A 14,630-nucleotide genomic window follows, 5' to 3' on the forward strand; every position below is an offset into this window, starting at 1 on the left:
TTGCAAAGTAAAAGTAATTACGAATCTAATGTGAGCCATTTGACATTGTCAGCATTGTATAAGAACAAGGACACAGCACGCCAAAACATGAGTTCTTTCCTAACTGTCAAATGAAGCGGCGAAGACGATTGAACACAGTCAGAAAGAAAATGGATATTGCAAGGTGAAGCGACACGCAAATATCTTCACAAGGAAAGAAATTGTAAATGAGTTTAAGCAGGACATAAAGTAAAAGAGCAGGTTTTTATTCATTGTAATATTAGAGTAAAGAAACATTTTATAAAAGACAAAAGTTATCGTTATGAATATCAATAGTCGAAGGGTACAAATTTTATTAAAAGAACACAATCAGTGGACAATAAAGACAAATAATAAGAACGCGATTTTACAAAGTGACCTCAACAAGCAGTCCGCACAACCCGTAGGCTATACAAAAAGCATGAAGAAAGCAAGAAGAAACAGAAGAAGTATGTAAAAGGGGGAGGAAAAGAAAGCCACCAATGCCTCGGCCTGGGAGTCCCAGTCTCCCAATCATTTGGCTGGGTCAATCAACCACAAACCCAGCCATCATGGTACAAACGAGTGGGAACCATGACGTACGCTACGTTTCGAGAGTCAAGTGCAAGCAATCGGTTGTGGATTGCCTGTGAGTGGGGAAGAAGGAAGGGAAGGACGGAAGGAAGATGGAAGGGTAGACGGAAGGGAAGGAAGGGAGGGAAGGACGGAAGGAAGATGGAAGGGTAGACGGAAGGGAAGAGGAAAGGGAAGAGGAAAGGGAAGGGGTGGGGGAAGAGGAAAGGGAAGAGGAAAGGGAAGAGGAAAGGGAAGAGGAAAGGGAAGGGGTGGGGGTAGGGGAAAGAATTGACTCTCGAAACACCCAAAAAAAAAAAAATTTTGCTGCTGTTGTCGAATGCTGGAGGAGCTGCTTACTGGATACTCGGATGCTGGGGGCCGAGTACTGAAGCTGGGAGCTGATTGCCGAGAGTCGAATGCCGAGAGTCGAATGCCGAGAGTCGATTGCCGAGAGTCGAATGCCAGAGAGACGCATGCCAGAGAGTTGATTGCCGAGCGTCGATTGCTGAGAGTCGCACGCCAGAGAGTTGATTGCCGAGAGACGAATGCCAGACAGTCGAGTCCTAGGAGTCGAACGCGATCTACAGTGGCACCTGGCTCCTCATTGCGACCCCCACCATGGCAGACCAGACCAGACCAGCAGACAAGGCATCCAACCGAAAGGACACTACCATATTTCTATGGCGAGAAACCGAAAAGGATTTCTCCGTCCTCTGATCTCGCCTGAAGATCGGTTGTGGCCAACACCGTTGAACGCCAGACTGGACAGCCCAAAGCAGGGACCGGTTGTAGGCAGCCAGGGACCACGGGAAAAAGGCTGAGACCAGGACCGACAGAGGCAAGACCAGGACCAAGGGAAGAGCCAGGACCAAGGGAAGAGCCAGAGCCAGGGGAAGACCAGAACCAAGGGAAGAGCCAGAGCCAGGGGAAGAGCCAGAACCAAGGGAAGAACCAGAGCCAAGGGAAGAGCCAAGAGAAGACCAGGAGGAGGCATGGGAGTGAAGGAAAAAGAAAAATGAAGGAAAGAAAGAGTGAAGAGAAAAAACGAAATGGCCTGAAAAATGTGGGCGTATTTATGCTTTTTGGATTGACCCCGCCGCTTAGAAAAAACACGTCACGTGACTTGTGATTCGTCATTCAAAAACACGTCACGTGACTTGTAATTCGGCATTCAATCAGCAGGTGGGAAAGTAAAATGGCAGGGAAGATACCATGTGAAGTAGAAGTGTTGAAGAGACACGGTCAAGCGGTCAAGAAGAAGGCGTATGTGGTCTGCGTGTTTTGATAGTCCTACGAAATATGTTTCACCGGTATCATGCAGGGCGTGCCCCGACGGTGTCGCCGCCTGTTTTTGAATAGGAAGATACGTGCACCCGTCGGGCCACAAGGCGCACAGACACGGTTTACAGTGTTTCAGCAACAAGATCCCAGAGAAAAAGTAAATGGCAGGTGCCGGGAATGATTGACATTGTAGAAAATAAAAATTACTGATATTGTAACAAGAAGCTCACATAAATAGAAGCCATATACACAAAGAAATAATGGCGCAGAAGTTGACGACCGTGCAGTACACGTGCTCCAAAGCAAAGTGTATACCAAGGACAAGTGGTGAAGCTCGGTAACGGTAGAATGAGGATGACGTCGAGTGTCTTTGAAGCCCTTCTCTTTGCTAACAGCCTTTAACAAATAAACCTGGGTGAGTGCTGGCTGCCTCCCATAGAGCGTTCGCCATCTCTCCCATAGAGCGTTTGCCATCTCTCCATAGAGCGTTTGCCATCTCTCCCAGAGAGCTTCTACCACCTCTGGCCAAAGAGCGTTCCACAGGTCCAGGCTAACAATGCGGGGAATAATGACAGATCTTCCGTATCGTAGCCGACAGTAACACGATCACAACGCGCTTTATCACACTTTGGTACGCGCTTTTCATCTTTCTTTCTTTTTACATTTCTGTGGTCGCGCAGTTCTGCTCGCGAAAATAATCGAAAGGAAAAATTTGTTGGGAGTCTATGCACACCAGCAACAACGGCGCTTAAGGCAAGCTGTTCTAAGCTGAGAGAACCGGTTTAATGGTATGTTTCGCTTGCCACGCCCCTTTCAACCCCTTGAATAACCGAAAACATCGTTGGCACAACTTTCACATAGAACATGAGAGTACACGTAAGACGAACTCATGTGCTCAGAAGCAAGGCTTAGATTATGCATGCTTGACTCTTGTACGAGCCGACCATCCTGCTTTTCTTTGTATTTTGTTTTTTTCCCACATATATCATACATCAACCACACATACGCCAATCAAATCACACCACGTCTGATTGACTTTGTATCGCTACTGCTAAGGGAGGTGGTTGATAAAACGAGCAAACCAAACAACAGTATCAACCTGAAGAAGCAGCTTCTATAGATAATAGTAGCTCTTGGATGACGCGCATACTATGCTGAAAACAGCCATGCTGCTCTATAACTTGACAATTCATTTTAAGCTGCCCACATCCATCATTGCGGGCTTGGGGAGATCGGCTATCGCTGGATGCCGTGGGTATATATATATATATATATATACTTATATAAAAGAGCGCCACCACAGTTAATACAATGTCTCACTGGATCCCATGAAGACACTGGCTACGGCGTTCAGCACTTATTTACTCCAACCCAATGCAATACACGTTCAGTCATTTTGGTGATAAGATATTAAACAACTTGCATAACACTATCCGCTATCATACCCGAATCCCCTCCTTTCCAGATACTTTTGCTTTTTTTCGGATTTGACTTTGCTAATATAACTTGTGGTGACAAAACATCCATTCCGAGTGCATCATTAGCCGCCCTATTTTAGGTAAATAATCGCACAAGAGATTCAAGAGATCACGGATGACATACGTCTATGCATCATATCGCGTCAATCCATTATCATACATAAGCTGGATCATCCGAGTATAATGTTTACGTGCTTTACACAATTCGGTTGGATTGTCTCTATGCTACAGTGCTTAGCTGGTTGCCGTGGTAATTGCTGTGTATGCTTTTGTTTGATATTTAGACGAAAGTCTTATGCTGATGATGTTTCAGGCAGTGTAAAAGTGTGTTTTTTACCACAGTATATTTATATATGTGTTTGCGCTCTGTGTTCTCTTTTATAATATAAAAAACCAGCAGCCAAGGTATGATATTCCACCTAAATGCATGCACACCATAGCCAGTAATTATTTATTATGTAGTTAATATCACAGGGCTTCACGGTATACGTGTGCAGGATCCGTTATTTTTCACATCTCTTCACTTTCGCACAAAAATCGGTGATCTTATCTTTGAGTTTACAGGTGACCACTGTACACAACTACGATTGCCTGCGGATGGTAGTTCAGCTGGTGTCAGGATACAGTGCCGCTGGGGGGGTTGCTCAACTCTGTTGATAATCTCTCCATTACAACAAATAGCGCAATACTCTTACTTTGACCATTGAAAAAGATTATTTAGACACTATTAACAAATAAAAATGACGAACCGCCGAAAATGTCTGTTAAATCAGACAGCCACATCGAAAGGCTCGCCACTATGTTGTGCGAGCTCTACAAGCGTGTGATATGCGGATGTTAATGTTGCTCCTGCTGCTGCTCGCTCTTCTTGAACCTGTTCTTGGTCACCAGCGTTGCTGCTACCGTTATTGTTGTTGTTGTTGACATGGCTGCTTCCATAACTGCTGTTGTTGTGATGGTGATGACGGTGGCCTCTATAGTTTTTTAGTGTCGTGGACACTTTGTCACACGATTTGAGCGACTGGTTGTCGCCTTAGTGACGACAGAGTTAATGAAAATTTTTCAATTATCAATCAGCTTCCAGCCATCGCTAACGATACTTAATGACAACAGTTGCACCATGTTGACGGAGTCCAAGTCAAGCCACTTGATCGCTTACTGCGGCCACCCGGTGAAACCTGACTTCTTTTGACGACTTGAGATCCAATTGCCAAAGCTTTACCAGGCACGTCGAAAAACTAATATATTTCCAACGTTTTGAGTCCGTTGAAGCACCGCACAGCGCTAATAACACCATTCTCTAAGTACTGGTGCTATATAACCGTATCTAGACAATCGCGAATCAGCCCAGAGAAAAACGTGCTTGCCAAACAGATGTTGAAGCTCGGATTTCATGGCACAGTGTATGTATGTGTTCAAAGTACCTTGGGTTGCGCTTGGGTTTCGCTTGTGCTTCGCTTGGGTTTCGCTTGTGCTTTGGTATCGTGTTTGTTCGCCTTGGCCAACTGTACACGCGCTATGACGTCCATGTTTTCTATATTTACACGAAATAACATTGCCTAGTTCTAAGCAGTCGATGAGCAGTTTAAGAGAACGAGACCCGAAAAGAGTTAAAACCGGTTTATTATGATGACAGAAGTTCTCACTATGTGGAGCAAAGTCTTGTTCTGCGTAACTATCACACAGCATGTACATTGAACAGATGCATTATCATATTATTGTTAAGCATATAGGATTAAGTAATATGGGATGCGTGAATAAAAGATCCATCCGGCTCAATGCCTCGGATAGCAGCTAATGTGAATTGCGTGACCAATATAATGACAACTTCTTCTTTAGCCTAGTTGATCCGTGAAACACCAAGATGAGTCGGCACATGTGAGACGTAGTGTTGATCGATTACTTGTCAATTTGTTTGGGAACTCTTGGTGAAAAGCAATTAAAAAGAAACATTCGACCTGCAGAAATAAGAAGAAAACAGCCCATCGAATGACAGCGCCTTTACAACGCGGCCTTGGTAAATCTGAGCAGTTTGGACTCAACTGAGTTGGATACGTTGGAAGGTGTGACGGATCAAGGAATTCAAACATGGGGGAATGCAAGCAGCAGTCGTGTTTTGAAAGAGCTGGAGATTAGTGAATGCCCCTTTCGTAACAAACGAAGCTATCACTTTTTACGCAAATGCCCTTCTATGTAATAATAAAATATCAACACTATATTTTTCACCCAGAAAACGTTTTCACTTGTTGAATTCCGCTGCTTTTCATATCTTTTCTAGACATTTGAAAGATAACATGACGCACAATACATCTTGTAGCATCAGTAGTCTATGCAAGAGAATCTATGATAAAAACTTGTATTATAGTTCAAGTGGCGTTTCTTTTTCTGCAGTATGATGCCTTACAGTGCAGAAGGATCAAATCTGTCACCTCATTGTTATCATCACATGACTTTCCGTAATCATAGTTTTGGTGCATGAAAGTCTGGCAGCTCTCATAGACTGCATCACGTTTTGCTGATCCAAACAATAAGGTACGCGACCATGCTTATATATACAGCTGTCACAAGTTTTTGACGGTATTGACGGCTATACATATCAGAAAAGGTAACGAAAACAAAACAAATACACTTTGTGATTTATACATTGTCAACGTTTTCTTTCGCCAAAAGCAGAAGAACAAGGGCCATCCAAACAGTGGCGCTCGATAAATCGAAACATGGATAAACCTATATGACTCTTCTTTGCCATCATACCTGTACTAGGTGGATTGAGTACTGTATGTATGTTTGTGTCTACGTCCGCGTGTGTGCGAGCGAGCGTATGATCAAGCATGAGCGAAAATCACACATATTTGAGTATTAACATTGTTTTTTCTTTCAAACTTAGAAGGGTACATATTTCGCTCACCATGTTGAATGCTAACTTTCTCCTTCTTTTAACGCTTACCAAATAGTGAAAGTAGCCTCCTATATAAGATATTCTATGTTAGGCATCTTTCTCTTTTTCATTATATTATGCTGTTGCTTGTGTCCTCGAGCGACTGCACTATGTAGTAAAGAAACGCCGCATTGTGCGTTTAGTACTCATATTGCATCTACTGGGCAATGCTCATAAACATTTTAGCGAAGAGAAGCGGCGGGATAATTACTCTCGATCATTTGGTGCCAGCTATATTGTTTAGCAAACAGCAGTAGTACAAAGAATTATATGACAAATAGTATAGTTCAGTAGTGATGAGCTCACATTGACTCCTCCTTGCTTGGTCCTCATTGTGGTGATCTTTATGTATGATATGAGAGGGATATTAAGATCTTCAGATATGTATCTTACAATGAAAAAAGAATTAATGACAAGACACATTTATAGCGAACACGGGTTCTTTATCGTGCATAGCACATTTACATTTACGTATTATTAACTGACCCCTTAAAAACTAGGCGGGCAAGTACCGTCCTTTTCCCTACCAGATATAACGATTTGATTGGATACCGTCAAGCGCTTTGTTGTGTTGTGTAATGCTCTGTTATTGATTCTCCTCACCATGGATCGCTTTTTTTTTTTTTTCTCGGTCGGAAAAGGTTCATTTCCAGCTGCAGCCCAACATCAAGTTGTTGTTGCTGCTGCTGATCTGTTTTGACAACCGCCCGCTGCCCTTCTCACTGCTGCTCAAATACTAAGCCTTTTTGTTCTCACAAGTGTTATCATAAGAGAGCAAAACGAAAGCAGCAGCAGCATTCGAGATACATCAGATGACGAACTCGCGACTTGGGTCGTCACCAGTTGGCTGTCAGCATGCATGTCTCTCACCTGCGAAACACATTTGTGTAACATATTCATATTCTGGGAGAGATATGCTTAATATAATTGATTCCCGCCTTGGCGACGCTTCGTACGTTGCCATAGAAGTTTTCTTCATGTTGCAACCGCATGAGCCCTCGTACAAGTGACAACAACGCAGGATGAGACATAAATGTTGGTGTCAGCCGAGATTGTTTAGCAGCTTGCATATTGAATACGATACATAACAACAACAAAGAAGAGCGCAGATCGTGTGACCCGCAAACACAAAGGCGGCATTTGGTTTGCCATGCAGCAGGCAAACAAGGACGGTGTCCCTTCTATGATATAAAAGTAATGTAATTAACAGCTTTCAAAGATATTTAGTGACATTCTCTTTTTCTTTCTTTCTTCCTTTTCTTCCTTTTATACAGTTAACCACGACCCTATCACATGGACCTTGCAACGTATCAACATCAACATCATCATCATCATCGTCAGCAGCAACAGCAGCAGCAACTACAGCACCGCGAGTTGAAAACCAACACCACCAAAACATTCGAGGATATCCCCAGAGAAATCCTGCACCTGGTCTTCATTTGGCTCACAGGCACGGATATCGCGAATATCGGCAAGGTACATACATACACAGAGCCTACATAGTACGACGTAACCCTTTAATAAACCCCCTTCCCCTTTAACTTTTTAAACAACAAAGAACAACCTTCTTCTCTTACTCGCACACAAAACTAAACCATGCAGCATTCAATAGAGCAGTCGAACGCTACAATTGCTGGTCCAAGATGACTATTTGTGGAGTGTCATGACCAAAGTACGATTTCCTCGAATCTATAAAGAAACGCTACAAGAAATAAACGATTGTCGAAACGATCAGAGCGGCAATGACAGCAACAGTAGTATGAGTGCGATCTGTTGGCGCGATATATATATGGCTAAAGGTAGACTTTTGGAAAAAAAACTACCCTTGTAGGACAGCTTGGCTCAAACTGTTTTTTTTTAGACGAGAGCCGATTGTCTGCTGCCAAGAATATGCACATCACACACATCAAACTGCCCTATTGGCGAATCGTTCATACGAACGAAAGCATCTATGGCGCAACGGCCAAGTTGCATTCTGTGTGCTGGTTCGATGTATGTCTCTTCCTACCCCCCCCCCACCCCTCCCTTCCCGATCGCTGAGTCTTTAAACAACTGACAATGGTTCTTTGTGTTTCCACTAGGTGAATGGAGTCATTGAAGGTGTTCCGCCAGGCCGATACCGAGTCCAGTGGCGGATGCGATTATCCCTCTCAGCACGATGGAACGAGCCATTGGACTTCACTGCGTCCGTTATCCCAGTAAGGACAATGCATTGGGTACATGACCAACAAGTAGTGTGCTTATTTACTGACATGCATGTAAATATAGAAAAAGAAAATGTCAGCAAAAGAAGAACAAAAGAAGAAGGAGGAGGAGGAGGAGGCTGTGTTGTCCTACACGACGCCACCTGAATTTTATGCTCGAGAGGATGTGGTTACGAATACGTGGATTCTAGTGACAATGCCTGGTGAAATTGATATCAAGGGAGGATGGGGATTCACTGACGTCCGTGTCTCGCATGAAAAGAGGACAGATTTTTGGAAATCAGGCATTGTAAGTGATCAAAGAAAGGAGAGGGGGAATGAACAAAGTAAAAACAAGAGCTCATTACGTTTCTTTAGGAACTCGATTGGGTGCGGCTGCAACCTGCAGGTGAAGCTGCGGGCGAGGGTTTGCTGGTTGATTATGAAAGCCGGCACACATTCTATTGGCGAACAAGCCATGGCATGCGTACTTCGTCATCATCCCACGATTTGACAGCCGAAGGCACTGTTCAAAATAACAACGGTATGTGGTCGTCGTCCTGGTGTGGTGATAGTGACAGTGGTAGCGTAGATGATTTCTGGATGCTAGATTGATTCTTCCCTTTTCTTTGTCCGGTTTGTACTTGCACACAACAACTTACTACTATTCATTACTCATAATCTGTATCCCTACCTACCTACATCCCCTCCACCATACATTTTACATATTTCTTTGACAAACGTTTCCTTTATTACTCTTGCTGTACGAATATCATCCTCCACCCCTTCCTCTCCCTCCTCAATGCTAATATACATACATTACATACGTCTTTACTGTAATCTTCGCTATCACCTACTATTGTTCTCTGCATATCTATTCGCTTTTAGTTCGGTTTTATCTCATGAATGTATTATATTGTCATTATTAGGCTTGCAGCAGATTGTTGTGTTGGGGAAATTCCGACGATCATCGAGTCAATGGTTCGAATATCTTGTTGGTAGTTCGTTGCTTCTCTGCCGGCTGATATTGAAGGGCTTATTGATGACTGGTAGCAGTAGCAACAGCAACAATAGCCACCGACAACGACGACAGAAATAACTCCTCCTCATTATCATCATCATCATCATTATCATCACCTGCGGTTATTGCTCCTGCATGCAGCACGACCGCCTAGAAGCATAGAATAGTATATATTTACTACTATTCCTATATCCAACTACATTTCTCTTTCTTCTTCTTGCATGACTGTTATATTAAATTATCAAAAAAAAGGAGGTAGTACATTGTCACGTGTGAAACAAATTACTGTCCATGCGCCGTGGTCGTAGTTTCGCATTTTTATTTCGCCCGAACGTGGTGTGCGTATCGCCGAAGCCTTTTTCTCTTTTCTTATTACTTGGCGTTCATAAAAATAGCAACGACCAGTGCTCCCCCCCTCCCCCAACATCACACAAAGCATTACTTTAATCCCCACATGAGCAGCAACAGATTATCCAGAGCATCATGCGGCTGCACCATTGAGCGACTGCTTCGACAGGAAGTAACTTACATTTTCATTACGGGTGCTCAAAAGCAATCCGATACACCGGCTGGCAAAACCTTCATTGCTTACAATATCCGTGTCTGTGTAAGCACTAGCAAAATGAACATAAGGAGGGAGATCCAAACAGATAGAGAAACATGCATACTTTGAATCTTGATTACACTTGGCAACGACTTTTATCTAACAATTCAAGCATATACACATACAAAAATAGGATACGGAAACGAAGCGACGTTATAGCGAATTTGAATCACTTCGACGAGCATTGAGCCGACTTCATCCGACCTTGATCGTTCCACCCATCCCAGAAAAACATTCACTTGGTAGTATTTGCCACTCTGTCTATTACTGTCTCGTGACACTTTCTGTGTTTTCCACGGGAAGCATATTTTAACGTTTTTTTAATCCATGCATTAATATTATTATTGTTCTAGTCGATTATGCAGCGCTTCAAACCCGAGTCAAGGATGACCTCCCAATGGTGGAAAAAAGAAAACGGATGTTGCAAACCTTTCTGAACCGAGTGGCCAATCATCCAGAATTGGGGCTCGATCATGTATTTCATCGATTTTTAGAAAGTGGTGTTGCTTGGGTAAAAAACAACAACAACAACAAATAGAGTCATCATCACTTTATTCTCTAAAGTTTTAGCAAGAACTGACAACCCCAAAATCCAAACATTGATATTAGTCCGATGTATTACACTCGCCACCTTTATCGCAATTACCAAAGAATCCATTGCAAATGGTCGTCAGCAAAGAAGCCAATGTTCAGGCACACAAGTACAACACTGTCCTTTCAAGCAACTTGATCCCGATACCGTCAGCAACCTATGTCCTCAAAAGCCCCGATCCTCGCTTTGAAGAATCGGAAAAGTTCACGTTCCGGATTGCCAACTATATGAGCAACAATCTCGATAAAAGTCAGCGGAAAGTCATTCGTCGGTTGGGAGGTAAATTCCACCTAGTGTCCTTTCGAAAAAAAATATGGAAATTTATGTGTGTTAATATGGGCTTTGTTTTGATTCAGAACTAGCAAACGATTATGCGGAATTGGGTGCTGTGTATAATGGTTTCAGCTTAAATGAGACGGGACCTGTGGCCAATGCGATTGAAAAAGTTGGACAAGCCGTAGATGCCTCCTATACTGAATCTGCTCAAATGGTAAAGTAATCAGTATGTGCTATATCGTCTCGCGGGGTTGACATTTTCTATTGACGCATGTGTGTGTGTTGATTTAGGTTACCTCGCTAGAAGGCGAGTTTGCTGAACCTATCCAAGAACATTCCCAATTCGCACATATTGTGAAACAAGTTTTACGGTTCCGTCATCTAAAGCATGCACAGATGGAAATGATTGAAGGATCTCTGGAAAGCAAAAAGGAGAATTTGGAAAGTTTGCAACGGATGGAAAGCGAAGCAAGGCGCTTGGAAGAAGCCATCAGTCGAGAACGTACAATCGGAAGCAATGCTGTGGATGTTGACGAACTGAATAATAACAGCAGCAATGACGATATTCCCGGTACCATGTCATCCACTACAGTCAATGGCAATGGATATCATCACCACGACGATATGAATAGTGGCATCAACAACAACAACCCATATGGCTCACATCCTTCTCTTTCTTCTTCTTCTTCACCACCATCTTTCCAAAATGATACACATGTCGGTCGTCGTCCTGCAACAAAAACGTGGGCTAGTCCTGTCAAGATGATTAACGCAGTCGGTCATTCTTTGCAAAATATCATTGATGTGGATCCAGAGGCAACACGACGAAACCAGATTGGCAAGACAAAAGATGCAATGGATGTGGTACGTTCCGTATGAATTTGAACCCGCTCAAGAAAATGTTATATCCAGATAATTTACCCTTTTAGAATTTCGATTATTAGTTGCAAGAAGCACTGGAGATTACTCGCCAAGATTTGGCAGGCTCATCGACAGAATTACAGTCCGAGTTGGATCGATTTCAGCGTGAAAAGATCAAGGATCTTCGCGATATGCTTATTGCGTATGCAAAGATCCATATTCGATACTGCCAAAGGGTAAGTTAAACTAGCAAAAATGACTCAGGGGAAACTTGCATGCAGAGAACTTATTGTGTGAATTACTGTAGAATTTGGAATCTTGGCAAGAAGCCCGTGCAGAAGTCGACAAGATTCCGATTTAAAGAGAATAAACAGTGCGGAATAGATCCACTCTGTTCACTATCCCTTATGCTATCACACATTCTAAACATATCCTTTTTATTTTCTTCCTTTCGTCTTGCCATACTTTATCGATCTCCTTTTTCGTTCTTCGTTTACCCCCTCTCATGAAATGCATACCGCAAACAAGATGTTTTTTTCTCTTTCTCCATATTACGTACATTAGCCTGCAAACACACACACACACACTTTAACTGTTCCATCAATATCGACAACAATAACATTCTTTCCTTTTGCATTTTGTTCTCTACTCTGCATATTAAACTCTTTATGCTTTATTTTTTTTTTACATGGGTGAAAGTGATGATATACATTACAAGCAAAACTGTTCAATTCCAAAACTTTTGAAACTCTTGTTCTTGTTGAAATTGCTTATTTACATAATCCACCACATCTAAGGACAAAAGAAAGACGCTTTGTAAGTATTTTCTTCACATTGCACAAGATTTTTATTTTATTTGACAGCTTACCATCTCCATAATGCTTCCGCAGGTCTGTATCCGGTGGTAAAGCATCATGTGCCCGTGCCTCGTCTCGACTCATGCACACGGCATTCAATGACGACATTGGCTTGCTTCTGTCCCATCGTGCGAGTGTCAGTCGATCTTGAGGACCTGTTAGTATACTTTTGCCATTCCACAACTCTTCAAAAATATATACAATATCGTGGATATCAAAAGGTGCATGTCTAGTATTTGAAAAATGAAAAGATACCATCTCTGATTGAGCATTCTCTCTATAAACAATTTTACTCCTACGAATTACAAAAAGATTTTTGGCTTACTGGTTTTTGTATGTTTTTCGTTCTCGATCAGATACGTCATAGAGAATACGTCCAAAGAGAGTATCCTTTAACTTGTTAGATGGCGGAGGAAGTGCAGTAAATTCCGCAAGTTGGAGGATAATGTATGTAGCTATGGACATGCCAAACATGCTGGGAATAGGACCAAGAATAGGTAAGTTCCGTGAGCGGAAATCGGAAACGGATTCTTCAGTATCTAATTCAGGTAAAAAAGAGTGTTAATGAAAGCGAAACAAAAGCTTTTGCCCTTTTTGGTTACGGTTACCTGGTCGTAATGGCTTTTCAACGCTTAATGCAACAGGAATACCACGGTCGATTTTAAGCATCTTTAATCTTCTTCGGTAAACACGAGCCAATGGATCCTCTAAAAGTATCCACAATATAGAGTTTTTGCAATAAGTGAAAAGCGAAACGTATCTATTTCTGATATCGTTTATAAAAAAAGATCTTACCGAATGTATCGCTAACATCAGAAATTTGTATCCGAGTAGGATCGGCCTTTGCACCAGCACTCATCGATGTAATTAACTTGATGTTATGCTCGTGACAATACTGTGCCAATGCCAACTTTTCATCCACATTATCCATGGTATCTACCACATAAGCAGGTTGACCTTATTTATGCGCGCAAAGAAGATATATTAACATTCACTGCGTTTACTGTCTTGTAATCCTCTTTAACCAGCTTACAATAGTATCATTTGTTTACCTCCTAGCAAAGTATCCATGTTTGTAGGCAAGAGACGTTCGGTACAGCACTCGACCTTGGAAAACGGCGCGATTTCCCGGAAATGCTTGCGAAGCACTTGGACTTTAGCCATCCCCACATCTTCCAAATTGGCAACTGCATGATATGCCATATTGCGACGGTTAAGACGTTTCGGGTCAATCAAACGTAAGTGTTGTACACCGGATCGTAACAGCATGAGCGCGACCCATGAACCAACACTGCCTACACCGACGACAATGACAAACGCTTGACGTACGCGCTGAACACCTTCTTTGCCGAGAAATGCAATATTACGCGCCAATTGTTCGTCAATGAGCGTTTCGTCAAACGATCCGGTCATTTCTGAGAACGACCCACTACCCACGTCAATGGTGGGCGAGTCGGATTCTTGCAAATGGAGTTCTCGTTTCAAGGCGCTTGAATGGAATCGTCGTTGGCTGGCTTGGTAGCTTAGTATAGCTGAAGCTGTAAGCGCTGACGCGGCTACGGCTGTCAGCGTCATTTGAATGGTATTTTGGTGTCGATTGATCAATTGAGTGGCGGATTCAGCCCATTGCTCGGCCTTGGAGGCTAGAGTCATTGTGTATATTTTTTTCTTATGCTACCCTTTCGAGTTATATAGGTGGATATATGTGCAAGAAAAATAAGAACATGCCCGGGCCTATCACATTTATCTACTTTCACATACCGACACGTGACATACAAAGGTGCATTTTTTGCTGTCATCTATGTATTCTTACCAAACGCAAAAGCCGCATCATAACTTATTAGCGTTTACTGATTTAAGCAAGAGGGAAATCATATCCCTTTTGTTTCCACTATGGCCAACCTTTATTAGTAAGTAGTACATCAATAACGGAACCTATGACGAAATGCTGTAGTAGATTGGTGCC

At 42.6% G+C, this 14,630-nt stretch overlaps 5 protein-coding genes across 5 annotated transcripts; 4 read left to right on the top strand and 1 right to left on the bottom strand.

Annotated features, from left to right (window-relative positions):
- The first annotated feature begins 291 nt into the window (after positions 1 to 291).
- On the top strand, positions 292 to 819 carry BDB00DRAFT_830283 (uncharacterized protein). The gene is made up of 2 exons (XM_053124018.1): positions 292 to 679; positions 764 to 819. Exon 1 carries the CDS (start codon positions 302 to 304, stop codon positions 473 to 475), a length of 174 nt encoding a protein of 57 aa, XP_052978381.1. The 5' UTR covers positions 292 to 301; the 3' UTR covers positions 476 to 679; positions 764 to 819.
- A 75-nt stretch (positions 820 to 894) lies between these two features.
- Positions 895 to 1,592, top strand: BDB00DRAFT_830286 (uncharacterized protein; the record flags this gene model as incomplete). The annotated part of the gene is made up of 3 exons (XM_053124019.1): positions 895 to 1,070; positions 1,126 to 1,361; positions 1,401 to 1,592. Exons 1-3 carry the CDS (start codon positions 1,004 to 1,006, stop codon positions 1,590 to 1,592), a joined length of 495 nt encoding a protein of 164 aa, XP_052978382.1. The 5' UTR covers positions 895 to 1,003.
- Positions 1,593 to 7,422: 5,830 nt separating this feature from the next.
- Positions 7,423 to 9,162, top strand: BDB00DRAFT_462166 (uncharacterized protein). The gene is made up of 6 exons (XM_053117467.1): positions 7,423 to 7,746; positions 7,883 to 8,069; positions 8,132 to 8,262; positions 8,352 to 8,468; positions 8,539 to 8,763; positions 8,832 to 9,162. The coding sequence occupies exons 1-6, from the start codon at positions 7,564 to 7,566 to the stop codon at positions 9,066 to 9,068; spliced, it is 1,080 nt and encodes a 359-aa protein (XP_052978383.1). The 5' UTR covers positions 7,423 to 7,563; the 3' UTR covers positions 9,069 to 9,162.
- A 672-nt stretch (positions 9,163 to 9,834) lies between these two features.
- Positions 9,835 to 12,471, top strand: BDB00DRAFT_830303 (uncharacterized protein). Its single transcript, XM_053124020.1, has 8 exons — positions 9,835 to 10,081; positions 10,212 to 10,320; positions 10,432 to 10,589; positions 10,688 to 10,949; positions 11,027 to 11,160; positions 11,238 to 11,810; positions 11,891 to 12,043; positions 12,115 to 12,471. The coding sequence occupies exons 1-8, from the start codon at positions 9,929 to 9,931 to the stop codon at positions 12,166 to 12,168; spliced, it is 1,596 nt and encodes a 531-aa protein (XP_052978384.1). The 5' UTR covers positions 9,835 to 9,928; the 3' UTR covers positions 12,169 to 12,471.
- A 63-nt stretch (positions 12,472 to 12,534) lies between these two features.
- BDB00DRAFT_883607 (uncharacterized protein) lies at positions 12,535 to 14,077 on the bottom strand (the record flags this gene model as incomplete). Its single annotated transcript, XM_053128250.1, is given in 7 exon segments — positions 12,535 to 12,599; positions 12,676 to 12,819; positions 12,832 to 12,893; positions 12,990 to 13,203; positions 13,273 to 13,371; positions 13,460 to 13,621; positions 13,717 to 14,077. 7 exon segments carry the CDS (start codon positions 14,075 to 14,077, stop codon positions 12,535 to 12,537), a joined length of 1,107 nt encoding a protein of 368 aa, XP_052978385.1.
- Positions 14,078 to 14,630: the final 553 nt, after the last annotated feature.

This window comes from Zychaea mexicana, assembly GCF_025766255.1.
Source record: "Zychaea mexicana strain RSA 1403 chromosome Unknown BDB00scaffold_51, whole genome shotgun sequence".
NCBI lineage: Eukaryota > Fungi > Mucoromycota > Mucoromycetes > Mucorales > Lichtheimiaceae > Zychaea > Zychaea mexicana.

Coding starts and splice junctions, on each gene's coding strand:
- BDB00DRAFT_830283 (XM_053124018.1), top strand. CDS start 302: ATGAATATCAATAGTCGAAGGGTACAAATTTTATTAAAAGAACACAAT.
- BDB00DRAFT_462166 (XM_053117467.1), top strand. CDS start 7,564: ATGGACCTTGCAACGTATCAACATCAACATCATCATCATCATCGTCAG. Junction 8,070..8,131: donor CGATATATATATGGCTAAAG/GTAGACTTTTGG, acceptor GTTTTTTTTTAG/ACGAGAGCCGATTGTCTGCT. Junction 8,263..8,351: donor ATTCTGTGTGCTGGTTCGAT/GTATGTCTCTTC, acceptor TGTTTCCACTAG/GTGAATGGAGTCATTGAAGG.
- BDB00DRAFT_830303 (XM_053124020.1), top strand. CDS start 9,929: ATGAGCAGCAACAGATTATCCAGAGCATCATGCGGCTGCACCATTGAG. Junction 10,082..10,211: donor CTTACAATATCCGTGTCTGT/GTAAGCACTAGC, acceptor ATACAAAAATAG/GATACGGAAACGAAGCGACG. Junction 11,161..11,237: donor ATACTGAATCTGCTCAAATG/GTAAAGTAATCA, acceptor GTGTTGATTTAG/GTTACCTCGCTAGAAGGCGA.